Below are 26,150 nucleotides of genomic sequence, written 5' to 3'. Positions count from 1 at the left end.
ACATAAAAGAAAGTAAAATAATCATTAAAACAAAAATCACAAAAATAAAAGAAGAAATTTAAAACTTTGAAAATGATTTAAAAATTGACTTATTTAAAATGAATCTAAAACAGTTAGAAATAGAAAATGATTTTACATAAAATATAGTGCAATCAGTTCGGACATTGCACAGTGCTCATTCAATAAATGCACAGATAAACAGATGAGTTTTAAGTCTAGATTTAAATGTGACTAGTGTTTTAGCACATCTGATCTCTTCTGGAAGCTGATTCCAACCCTTGGTATTTCTAACTGACTCGATCCTAGTGATCTGAGTGCTCTGTTAGGTTTATATTCAGTGAACATATCTGCAATGTATTTCGGTCCTAGGTCATTTAGTGACTTATATACGAGTAAAAGTACTTTAAAATCAATCCTAAATGTAACTCTAAGCCAGTGTAAGGACCTGAGGACTGATGTGATATGCTCAGATCTTCTGGTTCTAGTCAGAATCCTGGCAGCAGTGTTCTGGATGAGCTGCAGCTGTCTAATGCTCTTTTTGGGAAGAGACCATTACAATAGTCCACCCTGCTGGTGATAAAGGCATGAACAAGTTTCTCCAAGTCTTGACTGGAAACAAAACATCTAATTCTTGCAATGTTTTTTAAATGATAGTATGCTGATTTAGTTACTGCTTTGACATGACTACTGAAACTAAGGTCTGTCTCCAGAATCACACCAAGATTCCTGACTTCGCTTTTTACTTGTTTGACCCCTAGAGTCAAGGTATGCATTCACCTTGAAAACTTCATCTTTGTTTCCAAATGCAATGACTTCAGTTTTTTGCTTGTTTGACTGAATAAAGTTCTGGCACATCCAACTGTTAGGTGAATCTGGGTATCATCAGCATAGCTGTGATAGGCAATTTGGCTTTTTCTCATTTTTTGACTTAGTGGAAGCGTTTACAGGCTAAACAAGAGCGGTGCTAGAATCAAGCCTTGTGGGACTCCGCATGTCATGGATGTCCAATTAGACTTAGACTTAGGCTTTTCTATATATATATATGTATATATATATATATATATATATATATATATATATATATATATATATATATATATATATATATATATATGTGTATATATATATATATATATATATATTTTTTTTTTTTATTCAGTGATTTATGAATGGCAGAAAAAATAATTTAACAAAAAATACCATAATTATAAGGTTATAATAAGGTTGGTGTTAATAATAAGGCTGCATTTATTTGATCTGACAGACATTAGCTCCAGCGCTTTGTGATTTTATTGAAGGAGTTTCTGTGTAAAATCAATGCAGAAACTGAAGAGCTGCTGGGAACCCCAGCACAGCGAGAGAAGATGTGATTTATTTCACTAAGTGTGTGTGAGTCTAGACGGAACGGCTCGAGGGTCGTGAGGTGAGCGTGTGAAGGGTCAGAGGTCATGTACAGTTATTCTTCACCGTTTGGTGAGGATGTAGAGACCTGCTTCAACACAGCGGCTCTGTGAGCGTTACACTCCGCGCTTTGCTGTAAATGAAGAGAGATAAAGCAACACTGACTTTTGAAAAAGCATGGTAGCGTTTTGTCAATGCACCATCATGCTTTTCTTAGTTTTGTTTACTCCATTCAGAATAAACCAGACATGCTTCAGTGTTTCATTTCTTATTTTAGTGCAAATGGCTGATTTCCATTAATGTCCGCCCCATGCCTGAGTGTGAAGATGACATTATCATACTGTTGTTAGTTACGGTTCACTTATATGATTGAACACAAGTGCTGATATTTCTCTCTGATTGTTCTTTGTTGGATTCTTTTATAACGATTTCCTGCAAAAATACTCAAAATAGTTGCTGGAAATGCCATTTAAGCAGGTTTCCCACATCTTTATTTGAAAAAGAAAAAATCATAATACAAATTAAAATTCATTCCAAATGTTTTACCTGCCATTCAAATGCTAGTGCATCCAGAGATTTCTTCTTTTAAAAAATAATAATAAAATAATAATGATAAATACAAAAATTAAATCTATTCCTGCTAGTAAATCCAAAAATGTGTTAAAAAATATAAAAATTTACATCTATTCCGAATATTGTTACATGACATCCAAATGCCAATGCATCCAGAAATGTATAAAAATGTCTTTTTTTTTTAATTAAATAAAATAGAATTTATTTCAGATATTGTCATATGGCATTCAATAGCCAGTGCATCCAGAAGTATTTTTTAATGATATTTTTATAGAAAATGTTAAATCAGCCCTTTTGAGTCTAAAGTGTCATTTACACATGAAAATGCTGGAAATATCATGCATTTTGATAAGTATGCCTGGAAATGTCTGTAGCAATAAAATATTGTATTAATATCTAACCAGCTAGATACTGATCTTTGTGCATCATTTTATTGGAGACAACTTTAAACGTCTTTATAGCAATTTTTATATTTAATAAAATGGTATAACATTATTTAACATTTTTATCTTAAAATTAAAATCTATTCCAAATATTGTTACTGTGCCTGCCATTCAAAAGCCAAATCTTCCAGAGATTTTATAAATGTATGTGATTCTCATGCTGTATGGGAACTCTGGTTCTTCACATGAGATGTTTCTTGGCCTGTGAGCAGCTCTCATCAGCTGATTTAGCAGTTTCACTGTGAATAATTGACTGACATCATCTCTGATTCACTGTCGTTGAGGAAACGTGCTGTATGAGATCACATCTCTCGATCTAGTGTGTGTGAACTGAAGAAAGCCTGTCACAGAGCAGCCATAGAAACACTCATTGACAGTCGAGTGACACGGTTTAACACTGAAGTGACGTCTTTCATCACGCTTGAGGAACACACATGCATCTGTGTGGAAGTGTGGGAGAGAGTGGATGTGAGTGTAAATGCAAGTGTCAGTGTGTGTGAGTGTGTACGTGAGTGTGTGTGAGAGAGTGAAAGAGAGAGAGAGTGTGTGTGAGAGAGAGCGAGAGAAAGTGTACATGTGTGAGTGAGAGTAAGAGTTTGTGTGTGTGTGTGTGTGAGTGAGAGTGAGAGTGTGTGCGTGTGTGTGTGTGAGTGAGAGTGTGTGAGAGTGTGAGTGTTTGTGTGTGTGTGTGTGTGTGTGTGTGTGTGTGTGTGACTGAGTGTGTGTGTGTGTGTTTGTTTGTGTTTGTGTGTGTGTGTGTGTGTGTGTGAGAGTGTGTGCATGTGTGTGTGTTTGTGTGTGTGTGTGTGTGAGTGAGAGTGTGTGTGTGTGTGTGTGTGAGAGAGTGTGTGCGTGTGTGTGTGTTTGTGTGTGTGTGTGTGTGTGTGTGAGTGAGAGTGTGTGTGTGTGTGTGTGTTTGTTTGTGTGTGTGTGTGTGTGTGTGTGTCTGTGTGTGTGTCAGTCATCAGTGCAGCTGGACCAATAATCAACACTTTTGCTTAAAAATTACGATAATATTTTGAATTATATTTTATTTAATATAATGTGCTTTCATGTTAATTTTAATAACTGTAAAAAGTAACTGTCTTTTTGTAATTCTTACTAGTTTTGTATTTGTTGTGTCTTTATAATTTTTATACATTTTATTTCAGTTTCAGTTATTTAGTACATCAAGGTAAACTAACAAAAATAAATGTTTTGTTGGAAGATAACTGAAATTATATATATATATATATAATATTTAGTTATTTCATGCTGTAATTATTTAAAGTAACATTTAAAAAATAGTTTAAGCTTTAGTTAACTATAATAAATCTGATAATGAACGGTCATTTTTTCATGGTTAAAATAAGGATATAAGGATTTTAAGACAAATCATATTGAGAAAACCAGTCACTAACTACCTTCTCTAGGTTGTAAAGGGTTAATTTTATGAGTTGCCCTGTCTGAAAACAGTAAGTCTGAGACAATGAAGTCTGCATCATGACCTCATTAACTCAGCTCTGTAATCTAAAGTAAAGACAATTAAAGTCATAAATAGATTTGCTTTTAAATCATGAATCGAGGAAATTGGCTTTTTCCTGTTGCGCAACACACACACACACACAAACACCTCTTCCTGTGACTCTGCGTTTGATTGACAGCTCTGGTTCTGTCCAATCCCATGATTCTATGCTGTAGTTCATCATGTGACCTCTGTCCTCTCATTAATGGCGTGTCTCTTATCAGTGTCTTTGTGTTCAGAGTTTATACGGCCCTCATAAAAGCAGGCGTCTCATTGAATCAGTGTTTGAATTGGCACTTATTTGTCATCATGCAGAACAAGATAACTGCTCGTGATGTGGGACACGGCCACAGTGGCGCTAGGATGGGTCACATGATCAAGAGCACGACTTAAAGCCACAGTTCACCCATTAATAATGGTGATTAACATTTTTGTTAACTGAAATAAAATTAAATGTAAATATTAGACTTACAGACTTAAAATATTGCAAGAACAATACAAAAAATTTGCTAAATTTTTTTTTATTATATATATATATAAAAAACGTACCACTTACAGTGCTGTAATAGATGCTAGTGTTTCACAGAAGAAAGAAAGTGACACTGGTTTGAAACAAGATGATTGTGAGTAAATGTTATGAATGGTTAAGCTAGTGTGAGAATCTCTCTGTAAGACACACAGGTGGGCAATTGTTGAGTTTAGCAGCGCAGCCCCATTAATTAGTGTAATTAGTCTTGGCAGGAGTGTGATAGTGTCTGCTGGTCTCCGGTTCACACACCCAGCAGCAGCGTGTACTCTGCCAGATAAGTTTGTACACGCTAATAGACAGCATTAATCACCGTCCTGCGGCTCCGCGCTGCTGTTTGCTGTTGCATTAGCTGTGTGTGTGTGTGTGTGTGTGTGTGTGTGAGAACACCAGCGCTCCTCGTGTGAGCAGTGACAGCCGCTCTGTTCCTGTCTACACAGCATTTTGTCATCACTGATGTGAAGACTGATTTAAGATTACTTGTTTTGGCCAAATACAGCAGATAACCACAAATTGCAACTTTATATCTCATAATTCTGACTTTACATCTCACAATTCCGTCTTTATATCTCGTAATTCCATCTTTATATCTCGTAATTCCATCTTTATATCTCGTAATTCGGACTTTATATCTCGTAATTCCGTCTTTATATCTCACAATTTCATCTTTATATCTCACAATTTCATCTTGATATCTCACAATTCCGTCTTTATATCTCGTAATTCCATCTTTATATCTCGTAATTCCATCTTTATATCTCGTAATTCGGACTTTATATCTCGTAATTCCGTCTTTATATCTCACAATTTCATCTTTATATCTCACAATTCCGTCTTTATATCTCGTAATTCCGTCTTTATATCTCACAATTCCGTCTTTATATCTCGTAATTCCGTCTTTATATCTCATAATTCCATCTTTATATCTCGTAATTCCGACTTTATATCTCATAATTCCATCTTTATATCTCGTAATTCCGTCTTTATATCTCGTAATTCCATCTTTATATCTCGTAATTCCGTCTTTATATCTCACAATTCCGTCTTTATATCTCGTAATTCCGTCTTTATATCTCATAATTCCATCTTTATATCTCGTAATTCCGACTTTATATCTCATAATTCCATCTTTATATCTCGTAATTCCGTCTTTATATCTCGTAATTCTGACTTTATATCTCATAATTCCATCTTTATATCTCATAATTCCATCTTTATATCTCGTAATTCCATCTTTATATCTCGTAATTCCGACTTTATATCTCATAATTCCGACTTTATATCTCATAATTCCATCTTTATATCTCGTAATTCCGACTTTATATCTCATAATTCCATCTTTATATCTCATAATTCCCTCTTTATATCTCGTAATTCCATCTTTATATCTCGTAATTCCGACTTTATATCTCATAATTCCATCTTTATATCTCATAATTCCATCTTTATATCTCGTAATTCCATCTTTATATCTCACAATTCCGTCTTTATATCTCGTAATTCCGTCTTTATATCTCATAATTCCATCTTTATATCTCGTAATTCCGACTTTATATCTCATAATTCCATCTTTATATCTCGTAATTCCATCTTTATATCTCGTAATTCCATCTTTATATCTCGTAATTCTGACTTTATATCTCACAATTCCGTCTTTATATCTCACAATTTTGTCTTTATATCTCACAATTTCATCTTTATATCTCACAATTCCGTCTTTATATCTCGTAATTCCGTCTTTATATCTCACAATTCCGTCTTTATATCTCATAATTCCATCTTTATATCTCGTAATTCTGACTTTATATCTCACAATTCCGTCTTTATATCTCGTAATTCCAACTTTATATCTCGTAATTCTGTCTTTATATCTCGTAATTCCGTCTTTATATCTCGTAATTCCGTCTTTATATCTCGTAATTCCGTCTTTATATCTCACAATTCCGTCTTTATATCTCATAATTCCATCTTTATATCTCGTAATTCCGACTTTATATCTCACAATTCCGTCTTTATATCTCGTAATTCCGACTTTATATCACAATTCCGTCTTTATATCTCACAATTCCGACTTTATATCTCACAATTCCGTCTTTATATCTCATAATTCCGACTTTATATCTCATAATTCCATCTTTATATCTCGTAATTCCGACTTTATATCACAATTCCGTCTTTATATCTCACAATTCCGACTTTATATCTCACAATTCCGTCTTTATATCTCGTAATTCCGACTTTATATCTCACAATTCCGTCTTTATATCTCGTAATTCCGACTTTATATCTCATAATTCTGTCTTTATATCTCGTAATTCCGACTTTATATCTCGTAATTCTGTGTTTATATCTCACAATTTAATCTTTATATCTTGCAGTTCCGACTTTATTGCTCACAATTTGGACTTTATATTTCACAATTCTGACTTTATATCGTAATTCAACGTTTTCTTCTCAAAACTGGAAATTTATATAGAAACAGAATTGCCAGAATTGTATCTCCTGAGTATGAGATAAAAAGACCTAATTATCATTCATGGCAGAAATAAACTTCCCTAGTTGGGAGAAAAAAAAAAAGATTTCAATGCTTTTTTGTTGATTTCCACAAAAATATTGAGCAGCACAGCTGTGTTCATCACAAGGAATGATGCTGAAAATACAGCGGAGCGTCACAGAAATAAATTACACTTTAACACAGATTCACACAGAAAACAGCTGTTATAAATTGTAAAACTATTTCACAGTTTTTACATTGTTCTTGATCAAATAAATGCAGCCTTGGTGAGCAGAAAAGGCTTTAAACATGTTATATGTAGAGCATCTGAATGGGGTTTGAACAGAGGATATGAATCTGTGAGTGTTGAGTGTGAAGGTTGGTTTGCTCTCTGGATACTGACACCTTCCTCCTGCCTCTGAGCATCACGGATCGGTTTCACAGATTGTCTGGGCTCTTTAGCAGATCAGATGTGTTTAATCCAGTGAAGCAGCGCAGCTAAAACTTCCTGTAGGGTTAGTGTGGGCCACCCTGAAGGAAGAGCTTCTCCCGCCCCTTAATTCCCACACTCTGCATCTCTATCCCTCATTATCCCGCTCTCTATCCTCCGCTATCACTCTTTCATCCTCAGAGTCCTCTCTCGTTAGCATACCAAAACTGCCCTTCATTTCCACTTGCTTAAAGTGCCATCAATGCTAATTGCACTCAGGCGTTCTGCAAAGGCCCCTCGTGGCTCTTGTTTGACCACTCGGTCGGGGGCCTGTGTGTTAGCCGGATGTGGGTTAACTGGTCCCCCTCCCCTCTTTAACCCCCACTAACTGGCCCGTTCGACCCTTGACCCGGTCGTCATGGCGATGGTCAGTTGGGTGCAGATGCGGCCGATGCTGATGGTGTTTGATTAGCTGATTCCACTAAATGAGCCGATCGTGATTCGATGCTTTCATGACCAATTGAGCGGAGCCTGCGTGTGTGTGTGTGTGTGTGTGTGTGTGTGAGAGAGAGAGAGAGAAAGAGATAGAGAGAGTTTGTGTTTGTAAAAATATAAAAACTATCAAATATATAAAGCTATAAATAACCTACTGTAATACAAAAACATCTCATAATGTGAAGAAAACTTATTTATCAATTATAGAAATTGTATTATTTAAAACACATAACAAAGTAGATTTTGTTGTACTGAAATTGTATTATAATTTATTATTTAAATGTTATTATTTACTGTAAAGTATGTGTCAGTGTGAAGAAGAGAATATAATATAATTTAAAGTACATTTGAAAACTTGAAAGTATACGCCATATTTGGCAAAAAACATGTTAATGTGGAGAAAATAATACATTTTAAAATAGGTTTATTTAAATTATATAATTTAAAGTGCTTTTTAAACTTTTAAAAAATGTGCATCAAAAATTTTGTTGTATTTAATTTATTTTATGTAGATCAGATAATAATAAAGCAAATGTCTGGACAAGATTATTTTAATTAAAGTTTTTTTATTTTATTTTTTTTACATTGCACTGTTATAAAAATAATTCAGGGGGAAAATAGGCTTCGTTTCCAGAATGCAAAATAAAATAAAAATAAAACATTTGTGCAGAGTGAACCTGGGCTGTTTTCGTGAGGTAAACGTTGATGTCTGCTGCTGGTGTTAGTTTTTGTGATGATACGACACAACAGACTCATAAATACACACAGTTCATTCCCGTCTGATTCTGATCTCAGTGTCACGTGTAGGAGGTCCATCATTAACATCATAGAGCTGTTATCTGCACGCCTCGATCTGATGTCCTTTGTGTCTGTATCGTGTACCATCTGCTCCTCAGAAATATAAATCAGATCCTCCGCGGATTGCTCCTGTGCTGTGCATACTTTGTATGAGTCACAATTATTAACTTCATGTTCCATGTAGATATTTAGTAAATCTCCTACTGTAAATATATCGAAACCTAATGTTTGATCAGTAATATGCATCGCTAAGATCTTCAGGTGTGTGTTTGTGCAGTTATCCGTACAGTGAAGACTCCAGTCAGGGGAAGCAGTACATGAACACTCGATGTCCGGCCTGGTGTGACCGCATCCTCATGTCCTCCTCGGCCAGAGACCTGCTCCTCAAGGTGAGATGGTTAAACCACAGACGCTTCATTGTTTCAGATTGTGAGTGATGTTAATCTGATGCAAAAGGTGCCATGCAGTGAGAAATCTGAATGAAAAAAACAAAACTCTGAAATTGGTTTCACAATTCACAAAAGCAATGAATGCTGCATTCAGAACCACATCTGACGGATTGCATTGATATGGAATACCACGATCCACATTTCCCATTATCTTAAAGCTTCTTTCATATGCAAAGATATTAGCCAATCACAGCAGGGGCGCTCATGTGTCTTAAAGGAGACACGCCCCTTTAATGAACTGTTTAAATCAGGCTGGAAAATGGACTTTTATTGTTAAATTATGACAGTTTGTGATGTCAAATTTGTTATTGTTATTATAAGTAAACATTTAAACAAATCAAAATACAATGCATATGATGCTTCATAAATGTCTCAATCCCTGCTCCTTCTCTTGATTAAACTAAATGTTTCTGATCTTACTCTCCTCTTCTTAAGAGATTTATCTTTAGGTTTCAGGAGTGCTTTGGGACTTTGTGTCTTTTGATTCATTTAAAAATGAAACATAACATCATAAATCAGAAAGAAAGAAAACATCAGTGTACTCTATTTGCAGATATTAGTTTTTAATCATAGACTCACGTAAATGCATCTAATCTATGTTTCTTAATATAAGAATCTTTCACAGGAAAATAACAGAAGAATCTTAAGGAAAAAATATTTTCTTTGTATTTTGGTCTTGTTTTCTAGTATAAATAATATACTTATTTATTTTTTACTTAATTTACAAGAAAAATGACTTCCTGAAAAACAAAAAACAACAAAAAAAATAATTTTTGTTTGTCTTTGCTAAAACAAGCAAAAATATCAACCAATGTTCGTTCTCCATTGTCAGATATATTTACTTGTCTTCAATCAAAACACAACTTTTATCTATATATTTATTTTAATTTTTAAGGAAATAAATCTTACTTGTCAAGTAAATGCATCTCGATTCAAGAATGTCAAGACATTTACAAAGACAGAAACACTAAGAAATTAAATCAGTTTTGCTCCGCGATCCTCAAGCCTTTCCCATTCTCTAGTGGCTCAGAACAGCTTTTCAAGATTATTCTGTTTGTAAAGTGAATTATGAAGCACTGAAGCATTACAAATACATTCACAATTCATGAAGAGCGAAGTAAGCCTTGCGAACACCTGTTTAGGATCCACAGAAACCCAGTAAATAAAAAATCAACCCTGACTCGTATGAGTTGAGCTGAGTCGAGCACTAGTTAGTGTTGGAGCGCTAGTAGTCGTGCTGGTGAGGGCAGTGTTAATGGAGATGTGCTCACGGTGTGTTTCTGTGTGAAGGCAGATTGTTTAGACACGGCTGGTACACAGCTCATCTATCATGCAGCGCTCTGTTAGCTCCACGTCCTGTTATTTTCTGCTCGCCGAGCCCTAACACACCAAAGGTCCACCGCGCCGTAATGAAGAGCCAGTCAAGCGCGGCCCCGGCCCCGCCGTCATTTGTTTATCTGTCTAAAGATTACGCAGGCCGAAAATCCACAATTTTATGCTGCCTTTGTAAATGATCCAGCCTGTGTTTGATGAATGCATCTGTGTGTTCACTCACATTACACAAACATCTCCAGATCCTGCATCACACGCTTTTACACCAGAAGAGACCACAGGGTTAAAGAAAGAGTCACAGCAACACAAGTTCAGATCAGTCTCTGATTAAAAACATAAAGGTTGTGGGAAATGACTTAGAGAAACAAAAAATAAAAATACTATTTTAAGTAGAGTGTTTTTAAAAAGTACAAGTAGTAATGAGCGAATACATAGGATAAAAGAATTAATTTGAACATACAGTGTAAATCAATAGACAAGCAGAGGAAAACAGACTTTCTTTATCAGCAGAAACAATGAATGAACATCTTAAAAAACATTTTTAGTAAACACAAGTTTAACAAACTGATATTAAACTGTACAAACGTCTTCAGGGTAACATTGAAGAGCATCTGCATGAAACAAAGAATGTTTAAAATTAGAAAGATTTTATATATACAAATATATGTCTATATATAAACAATTACATATATATATTTTTAAAAACCTGTGTTTTAATAACTAATTCAAGAAAAAGATTTTGTCTTTTGATTTTAATCAAAAGATGAGCACAAAAACAAGACGAAAAGAAAAGAAACATAAAGGAGCTTTCACTGTAGTGACAAATAATATCTTTTAGATTTCATTTCATAAATTTCTAAAGTAAAGATCTCCATGTTTAGAGACAGGTGTGTGTTGTTATTCTCTGGCCAAGTCTTCAAATGCAGTTTCCTTGAGTTTGTCGTCTTCATTCATGTGTGTGTGTGCGTGTGTGTGTGTGTGTGTGCTTTCTAAAGAGCACTGCATCATTTCTGTCTCGCTCGATTCAGAGCATTATTTTCAATTTAGATAAATATGATTAATGCTTTCGCTGCATTTCAGATATGAAAAAGCTCCTGAACTTTGATTTATTGGCACTTAAATGTAAGCGTATGAAAGCTCTTCTTAGTATTTTAGCGTCATGCATGCATTTGCTCTGTGTCTGTAATCATATTTTGTGTTTTGCAGCCAGAGAACGAGGAGAAATCAATAACATACGACAACATCGGCCCCAGCGTGTGTATGGGGGACCACAAGGTACAACTAACTAACCTCTCCAACTAGTGTGTGTGTGTGTGTGTGTGTGTGTGTGTGTGTGTGTGTGTGTGTGTGTGTCTAGTCTTCTTTAAATGTTTCTCCTGAATGAAGGTAAAATAGCTAATAGATTTGAATCAAAGCAAACATTCAAGAAAAATAATTCTGAAAAACTACTCTCTTAAAAACAATGAAGTAAGCTCTTGTTTTTCTTAGTGACGCTGGATATTATTTTCTGAATGAATGTGTTCAGGTTTTACTAAAGATTAGAATGAACAGCTCTTCTGTTCCTGTGATTGTGCAGCACACGAGACACTCCCGACCAATCACAGATCAGTATGCAAATACATTCACGAAACATCACCAATCAGAATTCAGTATGCAAATGAGGGCACTGCTGTTAGTTGAGTGCTGCAGGTTCTGACAGTGAAGAGAGATTCAACAGAGCTCTTGTTCCATGATTACAGTAATGTTCTCTCAAAATGTTCTAATGTTTCCTTCTGTGTGATGTTACGGTTCTGAACAAGACATCCTAAATAATCTTTTTTCTTTTAAACCATATTATTGGAGTTTTTAAATCAAGTGGTTAAAGCTGAATTATAAAGAATAAAATGGAATATTTTAGGAACACATGATGTCTTCAGTTTTATTTTATTTCATTTACTCTGATATACGTCCTGTGTGTGTGTGTGTGTGTGTGTGTGTGTGTGTGTCTGTGTGTCTGTGTGTGTGTCTGTGTGTGTGTCTGTGTGTGTGTGTGTGTGTGTGTGTGTGTGTGTGTGTGTGTGTGTGTGTGTGTGTGTGTGTGTGTGTGTGTGTGTGTTTGAACCAGACAGACACACACTCGTCAAAATCACATTCAGATGTTCTAGAAATGTCGGTGAATTTTGCACCCATGGAAGAAGAGCTCAGACAGAAGTGTGTGTGTGTGTGTGTGTGTGTGTGTGAATGAACTATTAAATGAATGTGTACGATCAGAACAGCTCATCGGAGTGTGTGTGTGTTTCTCCACAGCCGGTCTACTTGTTCTTTCGGTTAAACACAGGAGCAGGTAAACCTCACGCAAACAAGCACAAGTGTTGTGTCCTGCAGTGATCCGGTGAATATTCCCTTTTACTAGTCGTTTATTCCTGTTATCCATATGAGTTTATAATAGCCATGTCTGATTCTTATGATCTGTGTGTGTGTGTGTGTGTGTGTGTGTGTGTGTGTGTGTGTGTGTGTGTGTGTGACACAGGTTGGAGAAGATTCCATGAAAAGCGTCCCTGTGAGAAGCTGGATGGACACACACACACACACACACACACACACACACACACATGCACAGAGGACCCTGTAAAGACTTTTCAGCAGGACTGACCAGTCGCATTTCTCCAATGCATGCAATCACGTCTATAGAAACGGCACGCTACGTTCATGAATGCTTCAGGAGTCGAGATCATGGACACACACACACACACACACACACACACACACATGCTGCATTTCCACTAAATCAGATGTTTCTCGTTTCTCAAACTCTATCGAACATCAGAAACACTACAGATCTTATAAAGCGTCCTGGCAGGTTTTAGATATGCCTCGTGATATACCCGGCTCCTTCCATACAGTAAGACGTTTTCACAAGTGCAATGAAGAACTCTTGTTGTGTTTCTAAGGCTAGGTTTATTTCTACACGTTCTCTCTGTTAGAAAGCTTAGGTGTATTCTGTTCAAGCGTGAGGATGATGTTCTTTCTCTCTTGACTCTTATCTTGGTTTTTCTTGATTTGCTGTGCCACACACAACCGCCGACTCTCATTTCATATACTGTACTTTTTAAAGACATAATTTATAATAATTCGTACCAAAACTATAATATGCTGACATTGATCCGAACGGCTGCTGTGGGTGTAACGTTAAAATGTTTGAATAGTTATAGAAACCACGTAATCCACATCATGAGAAGTAGAACACGCCATTTCAGCCTTTATGATTTATATATATATATATATATATAGCCAATTAATTTTTTTTTTCTTTTAAGCAGTGCCATAAACCATAAGTATATAAGATCGTTTCAATATTAGTTTTGCTGGGTTCTTACAGTGCTGTTCTTATAATAACTTATTTCTGTGTAATGCTGTTATGGTTGAATGTGATGTTTTAAATAGGCCTGGGTATCTTAAATAGCTGTTCTTTTATCTCTTTGTTCTTATGTATGATTTCTTGTTATTATATTATTGTGTCACGGTGCCAACTATTGAACTCGGGTTGAGTTCTGATGGCATTGTGCAGGAACCGTAGAGATGCACTTTACTTGACAGTGTGATGAAGATCAGGACTGATGCACAACACAGGGAACACTGTCCAGTAAAGAGTGTGTGATTTCTCATGCATGTTCTCCGCATCAGAAACTGACTCAGTTTATTACACCACAGAGTCAACGCTCCTTCCTTTCGGAGTCGGTGGGAATGATTTTGTGTCGCTCTGACAGTGATTTGGTTAGAAGAACTGCTTGTTAACTGTTTTCCCAGCAGCTCAGGTGATAGGATTCACTCTTTAAGCAGATAGCGATTAGAGCTCATGGATGGCAAGATCTCTCTCTAAAAGCAATAAAACCATTAGAACTCAGAGAATGAATGAATGAATCAGTGCCTCTGTGTCATCAGTCAAAAACATCAATATCAGCTTGAGATTCACTAAACAAGCCTCGGGAATTAACATGCATTTACCATCAGGGGAAGAAAAAATTCATTATGTATGTAATGACTGAATATCTAAATAACGTAGGGGAGATACATATAATTGACAACTGGAAACAACATAGAATTCGAGAATATGAATTTTTTTTTTTTGCATGCATTTCTATTTTATTTACACTTTTAACAGCATTTCTGTAACAACAAAAATTAATTACTCGTTCGCAATTTAACAAAATCAACGAAATCACAGTCTACTGCCGTAGATTACAATTATTTAAGAATAAATTACGTTTCACAAAAAAATACGTTTTTTCCAACATCTTTAATTTTAATAGCTAAGCGCGTTATTCGCAATGCAAATGCCTATTTAAACTTATTAAATTCGCACAGATTTAAAATAATAATAATAATAATAAAATGCTCGCTTGGACTGAAAAATAGAAATACAAGCTGATCTAAATGCATGTTTAAGTCTTCATCAGTCGAGTCATGCTCCTAAAATAAAACCTCCAAAAGAAACTCAATATTCCTTTCAATGCATCGGAGTTAGCGGAAGCTTCTGCATTACACGCGCGCTCGTCTTTAAATGAACCTTTGTCATGTTAAATTATTAGAGGAAATCGAGGGAGAATTATTGTAATTAATTATTGTAATTGTAATTATTAATGCACGGATATAATATGCAGTCGTTATCAAATAACAGCACAAATCAAGATATGTTCATGTAAATGTATGAAATTAATAAAGGACCAGAACATTTCTGAAACATTGGCTTGTTAAATAATTTATTGATGATACAAAGTTTTTTCTTCAATAGTATTCTCTCCGTCGATATTTATGTCCATACTTGTGAGTTTTCCGTGTTGTGAAGTAAACATAAACTCCAGGAAATTATTAAAACCAAATCTATTCACATCATTTACATCGCTGGCACTTCTCTATACACTCTTGACACTTTCAGACGCTTATTCTTCTGCGATCGAAGACAAAAAATGACCGTGATGAAGATGATGATGAAGATGATGATGAAGGGGAAGTGGCACGTCTCCGTGATGCTTTAATGACATAATTTACTCAGTAAAAAATATATATACACACTTCACGTCCACTTCTAACTGTACAACAGAGCAAAGCGTGAACTGTGTTTATACCCTGCTTGATTCTGCCTCGGTTCTGCAGAAGATGATGATGATGAGGATGATGAAGAGTCTCTGCTCGGTGTCATCACAAAGTGTCCGAGCTGTTGCTGCAGGGGCTGATGAGGGACAGGTTACTCGTCTTGTGCTTCTTCAACAGTCTCGTGATTTTCTCCTCGTCGGAGTTGGGGTCCAGAGGTTTGTTATATTCATCATCCTCCTCGTTCTCGGAGCTCTCCTTCATCTTCTCTGTCTCGGAGTCGTGCTTCTTCTTCGCTGTGGCCATCTCTGCCGCGTGCCTCTTGCGCCATTTGGTTCTTCTGTTCTGAAACCAAACCTGAGACAGAGAAAGCGCTTCAGAACACCCTCCATGTGCGAGATCAATTAGGAAATTATCATTTCTTAAAAAAAAAAAAAAAATAGTTGCATGCAAGTTCAACTAACTGAACCGAGATCATATAAATCAAGAAAAGTGCATGAACTCTATTGCAAGCAATTGATTAAAATAATAAAAGCAAATGCATGCAGTGCGATAACATATGCATGCAATGCATGCAATTTTTGGTTAGAAATATTATGCATAACCAAAATAAAAAATAAATAAAAAATCATTGCAACATTAGAAATTAACGCTCCAACAGTTTTGCTCGTTTGCAATGTCATATCACGAACGACGACTTTCGCAGATAGGATAAACTAATTCTACCCGTTTTTTTGCATTGAAAAAAGAAAAGAAAATAAAGTCTATAATAAAATGAGTTGAATATAAAGCCGTGTCTGTTTACCTTGACTTGGCTCTCGGTCATTCCCAGAGAATACGCGAGGCGAGCGCGCTCCGGTCCGGCCAGATACTTGGTCTGCTCGAAGGTCTTCTCCAGGGCGAAGATCTGCTGTCCGGAAAAAGTTGGTCTGGAGTGTTTCTTCTTCCCATCATTGTCCAGCATCATATTTGCCTGTGCTGGAGAACGAAAGAGAGAAATAACACACGGTTAGGCAAATAAACCTGAAACCGCGCCAGTGAGATTAATTCATTTAGCATTAATGACATTAATTCATTCAAACGCTTTTATCCAAAGCGACTTACCATTGATCATAAAGAGACAAACAGACTCAAGAAGAGCTATTGGGTGAATACTGGTGACCCACAAGTGTCAAACACTAACATTTCAACAATCTGAGCGTGAAAACTAACACACACTCTTCAAATCAGATCCTTTCAAATACAGAGAAGGTTCTTTATGCTCGAAAACGTGTCTTAAGATTTGTAAAATGCTCCTAAAAATGTTTCTTTTAATGAAAGGTTCTTTTTGGGGAACCAAAAATGGTTCTATGACATCCTTTTGGAATCTTTATTATGAAGAGTGTAAGAATCACATTCTATTTAAGAATAAAGAACACACGCGACCCACGAGTGTCAAACACTACAGATCTTTTCTGGGGGTTTTTTATGTACTAAAGTGCTAAAAATGACTAAATAATGCATACTAAAAATGATTTATTAGTACTTATTAAGATAAACTTGAGATCAACTAAAAGTGCGCTGTTTTGGGACAACATGAATATGAACTAAAATGCGCTTTTTTGCACAGTATCTCAAAAAGAAAAAATAATTTAGTCAGCACTTGTAGTACACTTGAGTTGAAGTGTAGTACAAGATGGGTTCAAGTCAACTACAAGTGATTACTTTTTTTTCTTTTCTTTTTTTTTAAATACAGAGATAGTGTATTAAAAGCGTATTTTAGTTCATATTCATGTTGTCCCAAAAAAGAACACTTTTAATTGATCTTAAGTTTATCTTAAGAAGCACTAATAAATCATTTTTAGTAGCCTATGTAAAGTACAAAATTAGTGCGCGAGCATACAGTGTATTATGGAAGTGTATCGACTTTTTAAACCTGAATAATAATCCAACAATATGATCTTCGTTTTTCCTAAAATCATCGTTTTGCCTCCAGTGGAGCTACGATCAATTTAGGATTTCGATGCTTTTTGGAAACGCAGTCCTGAAAACCAACACGAGCCAGTTTAGAAAAAAGCTCTCGAAAACTCACCCGGACAGGGAACCCTCGGGTCTCTCCAGGGGGAGCCCTGCATCATCCCGGGCCAAAATATGGGCGCCCTCCCGTGCAGCTCCGTCAGCGGTTTGGGGTACCGAGACACCGCCGCAGGGTTGAAGTACATCCCCGCTGAAGTGAGTCCGTTGATCCGGGGGAAGCCCGACAGCAGCTGTCCCGCGGAGGTGATGGGTCTCCCCAAAATATCGCTAATTCCATGCGGTGTTCCCAGCGGGATCTGAGAGCTCAGGTTGCCGAAGGAAGGAGCCTTGAAGCCCGCGGGGTTCTGCAGGGCGTACGGGAATAAAGACGTCTTCATCTCGGTCATGTTGTGCAGCGCAGCCAGAGGAGTGCTGCCCAGAACGAACGCACTCTGCCGGTTACCATCCATCTGCCCGACCGCTAACATCGGTGCGAGTGAACCGCGGGGCGAGAAAGTTCGTACGAGAAAGTTGAACGCACACCACTTGACAACTCATCCACTAGAACCGTAACTTTCAACCGCAAGTCAAAGTGAATTCAACTTCCCGATGAATCCCAGAAACGCGATGCCGGTCCTCGGCAGATCTCACGCCCGCTTTGAGTGCTGCAGTCGCCCGCATCTGAAGCGCCGTTCCCCGCTCAATGGACCCCAGCGGCGATGACGCGCGCATAACCTCCAAGCGCGCGTCTCTCATTGGAAGACGCTTCGTGACGCCGCGCTCTGATTGGAGGACGCGAGGCGGCGGATTTACATGAACAAACCGCACTCCATCAAACTCGTAATGTAGCGTCATTAACGACGCGTCGCGCTGTACAAACCATTGTTTCGCGTTGCGTTTGACACAATAGTAAGTAGATGAACCTCCACTCGACTAATAACGCTGTTTCCACGCTCATGTGTTCTTTCAGAAGTGACTTATCATCCGCTTCGTCGTGCAACTCTTTTAAAGAGCGGGAAACTCTCATAATCGCGCTGTTTCTAATTAAACTACACGACTCGCTTAATTAAACTTGCGCTGCATGTAGACGCAAAAGGAGAAGAAACTCTGTGGAAGTGTTTAAGCCCAATCTTATTTGGAAACAATTATTTATAGGCTACACGCAATATTAATTATGTTTTCTTTCGCAGGTTAGTCATTAGAATGACTTTATTATTATTGAAAATATCGCTATCTGTTTTAGCGTACTTCTATAAAATATCGCAAAATATACCACCTCGACATTTACCAACTTAATCGCCCTTATGCAACTTAAAATAATGTTGCTAAAATAGCCAAATCATCTAAAATAGCATAACTGACATCATCAAATATGAATCCAGTGGTTCGGGCGAAAGTAATGCAATGTTTTACTGTGTGTAATTAAATGCGACTTTAAATCAGGCTTATTAAATCCAGTCTTGATCTCAAAGCCGCTGTTAATCTGCATTATTCTGCACCTGACTCTACATCTGCTTTGAGAATATTCTCATGAACTCTGTTTAGACTGCATGTGATATGTGTATGACATCTTTAATGTTTTTCAGAGATCATCTGTGTTTTATGGATGAAGAGTGAAATATGACTGTGCTGGGTTTTAAAAAGCTTCGATATTATTTAGACGAAAAAATAAATATGAAGATGACTTTACACTTTCACCATTGTTTATTAATTTATAGGCCTCACATGATAAAGCAGGCTAATTGTGGACTGAGTGTTTTGTGGTTATTATATCCTATCTTTAAATGTAGAAACCAATGTATTGATGTTATTTTATCATATTGGCCGATTCTCATGTAATGTGATTTTTATTTAGTTCATCTTCTAATTCTAATGTGAGTTGTAAATCAGGACTGTAGCGAATCTGCTCTTCATCACTCACTGTGCACGCGCATTAAATCACTATCATCACCATCGCATTAAAAAAATAACTATTTACAGTCCCGAGTTTAATGCCCTGAATTATTATTATTATTATCGTTTATATTATTATTATTTTATTATTATTATTCAATGAGTTTATCAAGAGTTGCATGTGAAAGCAACATGATGTGACAACAAATATTTTTACGGCATAATCTGTAATATAGCATAAGAACCAGATGAAGTTTATATGGTTTATAAACAATAAACCATAATCTAAATGAAATCCTAAGTGTAAAATGGCTTGACTCGATACACTGTTGTTGTTGCCGATGATAACCAAAATAATAATGATAATCATATAATAGTAATAGAGTTTCTGGAAAGCTTCTGTTGTATTTGACTGATTGTCTTCCGCTGTTCATTGAAACATGAAGTAAAGATAATAAACAGCATTCGCAGTCTTTGAATGTCGTTTTCGGACAGTATGAAAGTTTTTTTTAAATTTTTCCTAACGTTATAGCAGTCATAAAACCCTGTTTTCAGATCAATGCACATGTTAATTCATTAAAAAAGAAAACCGTGTTAAACCTTCGTTGATTTAGTGCGAGACTCTGCGATGATTTACAGAGAAACAGCGCCATCTGGCGGACAGAGCAAACTGAAGCACTCTAGCGTTATATCATATGTATATATATTTCTGAGCGCAATGAATCAAGTTAATGCTTTTTTATTTTGAGGTTAAATGTGTTTTTAGGAAGAGCAGTTCTTTTATTGTTATTATTACATACAGATTGATTACAGATTAAATTATAATCTATTGATTACAGTTATAGATAAAAAATCTAAACATCTTAATTTGGTGTTATTTATTGACAGTATTTATTCATTTTTGTTGTTCACATATAGTGATGAAATCCTTCTTAAACGCACAATATTCCTCTAAAATATCAATACAATATAATATATATTGCATTTCTTAATTTTAAAGGTCTTAATTTGATTTGCTGCATTTGATGTGTATTCATGTTTTAGAATAAAATATTAAGTGGGCTAAATAATAATTTTAAAAAATTATACATTAAAAAGATATGTTATCAAATAAATTTAAATATGTCTCAAAATATATTAAAGTGAATATGTTTTTTTTACCCCTATCAGTTTGGATATATATTTTTTAAAAATATTTTATTTTAAAGGATTTAAATGTATATTTTGTCCTTTAAATGTTTCAATAAAAAATAAAAAATACATTAACATATGTCAATTTGATGAAAAGCATCATACTTTACAAAGTAAATCAAATAGAAAATACATACAAATAAACATTATTAAATCTTCTAGTTTTGGCTTTTCCATCCACATTTTTTATCCTAAATGTAGGCTAAAGTAATATTTTTAATTTATTTTCTTGCTCCTGAAATACATTAAAAAAATATACATATTTCAGTTTATGACAGTTAAAACAAAATATATTTTCATTTCCAAAAACATATTTCATTGAGCTTCACTGTTTACAAAATATATTTAGCCTATATTTGGCCTGAGGGAAATATATTTACATTTACATTTCATCATTTCACAGACACTTATATCTGAAATAATTTATAAAGATTTTTGATATTAAAAATAAATCTGTGGAAGTCTTGTTTTCTGAAAAACATCTAAATTAAGTCCAGGTAACCAAACATTTTTAATTTCTTCAGATTTTAATTGAGTGGATATGATTTGTTTCTAATTGAAATGGTTTTAATTGTATGGGTTTAATTTAAAAACACTGAATATTATGCCATCTATCAATTGTGTGTGAAAAACAAAACAAAAACGTTTATCAGTCTAAACAAGAAAGAGATTGCATTAAAGTTGGTTCATTCATCTCACTGGAAATGTAAAATCAGGTCGAAAGCATTGTAATGTAGTAAACTAAATTATTTTTGGAAAATCTAGCAAACTATTAATAGAAATATATCTCATACATTCAGTAAATGAACACAGTACATCAGTCAGCAGAGGATGAACAGCATCCAGAATCTGATGGTCTTTACTGTCACCGTGTGGAGCGAAGATGAAAAACACACACTGTACCTGCAGACCTTCAGAGCACAGAACTCCCAGAATGCAACAGAGCACGGTCCACTGCTGGCCAATGAAACTCAGTCACCTGGGGTTGCTAGGGAGATTCTATGCGCCTGCTTACTTTAATGGATAACGTTTAGTTTCATTCATAAAGAAGCATTTATAATTACTTGAAATCAAGAAACTTTCACTATTTAAAAATCAATTTATTAAAGGTTTCACAAAAATTGCCTTTTTCAGGCCCTATTTAATACATGGATTTGTTTTCTCAAGTCCCCCCCCCCCAAAAAAAGATATAATATATATATAATGAAAGTGAAAGTGAAAGTGAAGTGACATTCAGCCAAGTATGGTGACCCATACTCAGAATTTGTGCTCTGCATTTAACCCATCCGAAATGCACACACACAGAGCAGTGAACACACACACACACACTGTGAGCACACACCCGGAGCAGTGGGCAGCCATTTATGCTGCGGCGCCCGGGGAGCAGTTGGGGGTTCGATGCCTTGCTCAAGGGCACCTAAGTCATGGTATTGAAGGTGGAGAGAGAACTGTACATGCACTCCCCCCACCCACAATTCCGTCCGGCCCGAGACTAGAACCCACAACCCTTCGATTGGGAGTCCAACCCTCTAACCATTAGGCCACGACTTCCCAAATAATACAATTTTTATATATGCCTTTGATCGTTAATACATATATATATATATATATATATATATATATATATATATATATATATATATATATATATATATATATATATATATATATATATATATATATATATATATATATATATATATATATATATATATATATATATATATATATATATATATATATATATATATGTATATATATATATATTTTAGAATTAAATTTTATGCAGCATCAGACCTCCCAGGCATTCAAATGTATAAAATACTCAACACAATAATAAACCATAAATAACCCGAGCATTTACACTACAGTACACACTTCTTCATATACCATTTAAAAATCACTTTACACCTTTATATTTTTTGTTTCAGATAAGTATATACACTCAAGACTGCATTTAAAAAATTTACAAGCGCGAATCTTTCATGATTCGTGATCCCGCTCCGAACTCCCGAACTGATTCAAATGATTCGCGAACCCGATTCGCGATCCGCAAACTGACTCAAATGATTCGCGAACCCACTACGAACTCCCAAACTGACTCAAAAGATTCGCGAACCCGATTCGCGATCCCCATAACTGACTCAAATGTTTCGCGATCCCGCTACGAACTCCCGAACTGATTCAAATGATTCGCGATCCCGCTACGAACTCCCAAACTGACTCAAAAGATTCGCGAACCCGATTCGCGATCCCCATAACTGACTCAAATGTTTCGCGATCCCGCTACGAACTCCCGAACTGATTCAAATGATTCGCGATCCCCAAACAGACTCAAATGATTCGCGAACCCGATTCGCGATCCGCAAACTGACTCAAATGATTCGCGCACCCGCTCCGAACTCCCAAACTGACTCAAATGATTCGCGATCCCGCTACGAACTCCCGAACTGATTCAAATGATTTGCGATCCCCAAACCGACTCAAATGATTCGCGAACCCCCTTTGAACTCCCGAACTGATTCAAATGATTCGCGAACCCCAAACAGACTCAAATGATTCGCGAACCCGCTTTGAACTCCCGAACTGATTCAAATGATTTGCGATCCCCAAACTCTAATAATTTACAAAGTATTAATATACTGTAATATTTTTGTTGTTGTTGTTGTTGCTATAAAAACAGACCTAAGCCATCAATAGCCTTTAAAATGGCTTAAAATGCATTATATAAAAACATAATGAGGCTATAATGATTGGTTAATAATAACACTGTTACAATACATAAAGTAAGCACATACGAAATAAACAATTTATGTACAAGTTATTACAAATGCCATGTGATTGCTGCTGTTACACTTACAGGACAATCAAATCCTTGTTTAGGATACTGACCAAACATTTCATTCAAATATTCACTAAATCTTTCAGTTTTGGACACCTTTTTGCTATAGATGACACAGGCTTTATAATTTCTTCAACAAAAAACGTGCATATCACAACCCTTACAGAAATAAACCATGGTTTTATCATAGTAAAACTGCTTCGTTTCCTTTTGCATGATTTCTGAATGCTTGAGACTATAAAATAAATTAGAGTCATAATAAAGTTATAGCCACAGGTAAATGTCGAGAGCTACAATCGTGATTTGTAAATAATACAATTTATTTTTTATTTGATTAAAGGGTAACACTTTAGAATAAGGTTCCATTAGTTAATGTTAGTTAATGTATTAATTAACATGAACAAACAATGAATAATACATGTATTACTGTATTTATTCATCTTGGTTAATGTTAGTTAATGAAAATACAGTTATTCATTGTTAGTTCATGGTAATTCACAGTGCATTAACTAATGTTAACAAGCACAACTTCTGATTTAAATAATGCATTAGTAAATGTTGAAATTAACCTGAACTAAGACTTATAAATGCTGTAGAAGGATTGTTCTTGCTTAGTTCATGTTAATGGAACCTTATTCTAAAGTGTTACCGATTAAAGTTATTTTTTCAACCCTATATTAGGTGTTTTTTTTTTCCATCATCATATTTGAGGAAGGGGGGCACAACAATAAATCCTGCTTATGGGAACCCTTGAGGTGTTGTTATACACGTCTCTGGGAATGTGTGCTCTACACACACACACACACACACAGCTCTTCACTATATTAACACATGATGTATGCTACACATGTGCACGTTAGTGGGCTATGAGAGGATTTCACCATTTCATTTGATAAAACTATCATCATTCATTCGTATCGTATGCACAGACAGAAACGCCAATGTCTTTACAGCAACCTGTCAGAATAAAATCCTGGTATAACTTGAAGAAACTCAAACAGAAATATAGTACTATTGCACCGTAGAGTATGCTATACTTCAAGTATTTTATACTTGATATGCTATACTTCCTATTAGCTAATAATAATAGTTAATTAAAAAACACAGAAACTCTGGTTACATATAATTAAATAAAAGTTTGGTCTAACTCAAAGAAATTATGTAAGAAATTGCTTAGTAAAATATACTTAAAAAAGATATACTAAAACATTATTTTAAAGGAATATCACACAAGTTTTCATAGAAGTTTTAATTTAAACTTGCCAAAACAATAACACCATATTTTTCAGAAACAATTTCTAAAAGTACATTTGTATTTGTGCCTATAATGTTTATTTGTTTATGATTATTGTCAGCTAATAAAAGCTATGCTTCAGGACCATATTCATATAACATCTAAGGCTAAATGTAGCTCTTGACTGGTTGAGTTAGATGATGATTAACACTAAACTGTAGAAAATCACTCGAGTCTCCCCAGCTGGAAATGGCTGTTAAAATCTTGTGTTTCTTATAATAAATTGACATATTGATAACACTGAATCGTTTATGACATGTGGATGCATACTGTATGCATTAGTGAGTGTGTGGTGCTTATGGGGTATGGTCACTTATTCCTTATATGTTTGTAATGTTTGTTATAACTGTTTCAAATGCAAGACATTGATTGCATGAGATTAAGTTTGTAAATGATAGCTGTGTCCTTTTGTAGTGTGCACATATATTTATCATCAAACTGTGATAACTGTGACTAAACTCAGTATATATACGTCTGCCATATGTTGCCACCCCTCAAAAATTCCTGCCCCCTTCTCGCCACCCCATCAATATTTTTCTAGATCCGCCCCTGTCTCTGTGTGTGTGTGTGTGTGTGTGTGTGTCTGTGTGTGTGTGTGTGTGTGTGTGTCTGTGTGTGTGAGTGAGTGAGTGAGTGTGTGTGTGTGTATGTGTGTTCGTGTTTGAGTGAGTGTGTGTGTGTGTGTGTGTGTGTGTGTGTGAGTGTGTGTGTGAGTGTTCTTGTTTTTGTATCATATCAGGACACAACTCTGTATAATGACATGGGTATGACACAGGTATTACAAGGAGAGGGTTCTTATGAGCACATAACCCATGTCCCCATTTTTCAAAACACTTATAAATCATACAGAATGAGTTTTTTTGAGAAAGTAAAAATGCACAAAGTTTCCTGTGAGGGTTAGGGTTAGGTGTAGGGTTGGTGAAGGACCATAGAATATACAGTTTGTACAGAATAAAAACCATTACACCTATGGGATGAACACACTTTACACAGAAACAAACATGTGTGTGTGTGTGTGAGTGTGTGTTGTCTTGTGAAGGACAGTTAAGAGCCGTGTGGGGAGTGTTTTTAAAGAAGATGCTAGAGAGAACATGACAGATCTGCGTGTCTGAACACAGGTTTTGCAGCAGCTGTAATAACTTTGTCCTCTGATGCCTGGCTCATCTCAACTATTTACTGTAGCGAGCGTTTGTCTCTGCGGGAATAACCTCTGACATCCAGAGGCTCTGTAAAGCTGCTCCAATCAGATATAAAGAGATCCCAGGCATCAGACACCGGAAATTTTACAGCGAAACCCCTGGAGAGGGTCGTGATGGAGGCCCTGTTATTGGTTTGTGTTTAGGCACGTCGAGTCCCAGATCCCGTCCAGTGCGTGACAGGCAAAACACAAGCAGCTAGAGAGTAAACAGATCTGACATTC

The 26,150-nt window shown here is 35.8% G+C and overlaps 2 protein-coding genes across 2 annotated transcripts in view; one reads left to right on the top strand and one right to left on the bottom strand.

Moving 5' to 3' along the window:
- The window catches only part of inpp5a (inositol polyphosphate-5-phosphatase A), a 117,990-nt gene extending 103,653 nt beyond the window's left edge, over positions 1-14,337 (top strand). The window contains exons 13-16 of the mRNA XM_026223355.1: positions 8,942-9,053; positions 11,652-11,720; positions 12,732-12,816; positions 12,955-14,337. Of these exons, the coding sequence (XP_026079140.1) occupies positions 8,942-9,053; positions 11,652-11,720; positions 12,732-12,812 (262 nt within the window). The 3' untranslated portion in view covers positions 12,813-12,816; positions 12,955-14,337. The remainder of the gene's footprint in view (positions 1-8,941; positions 9,054-11,651; positions 11,721-12,731; positions 12,817-12,954) is intronic.
- Positions 14,338-15,167: 830 nt separating this feature from the next.
- nkx6.2 (NK6 homeobox 2) lies at positions 15,168-19,506 on the bottom strand. The gene is made up of 3 exons (XM_026223356.1): positions 17,587-19,506; positions 16,321-16,493; positions 15,168-15,872 (listed from the first exon to the last, which is right to left on the bottom strand). The coding sequence occupies exons 1-3, from the start codon at positions 17,996-17,998 to the stop codon at positions 15,624-15,626; spliced, it is 834 nt and encodes a 277-aa protein (XP_026079141.1). The 5' UTR covers positions 17,999-19,506; the 3' UTR covers positions 15,168-15,623.
- Between the last annotated feature and the right edge of the window lie 6,644 nt (positions 19,507-26,150).

This window comes from Carassius auratus, chromosome 38, assembly GCF_003368295.1.
Source record: "Carassius auratus strain Wakin chromosome 38, ASM336829v1, whole genome shotgun sequence".
In the NCBI taxonomy this organism is placed as follows: Eukaryota; Metazoa; Chordata; class Actinopteri; order Cypriniformes; family Cyprinidae; genus Carassius; species Carassius auratus.
This window is presented reverse-complemented; position numbering and strand designations above follow the sequence as displayed.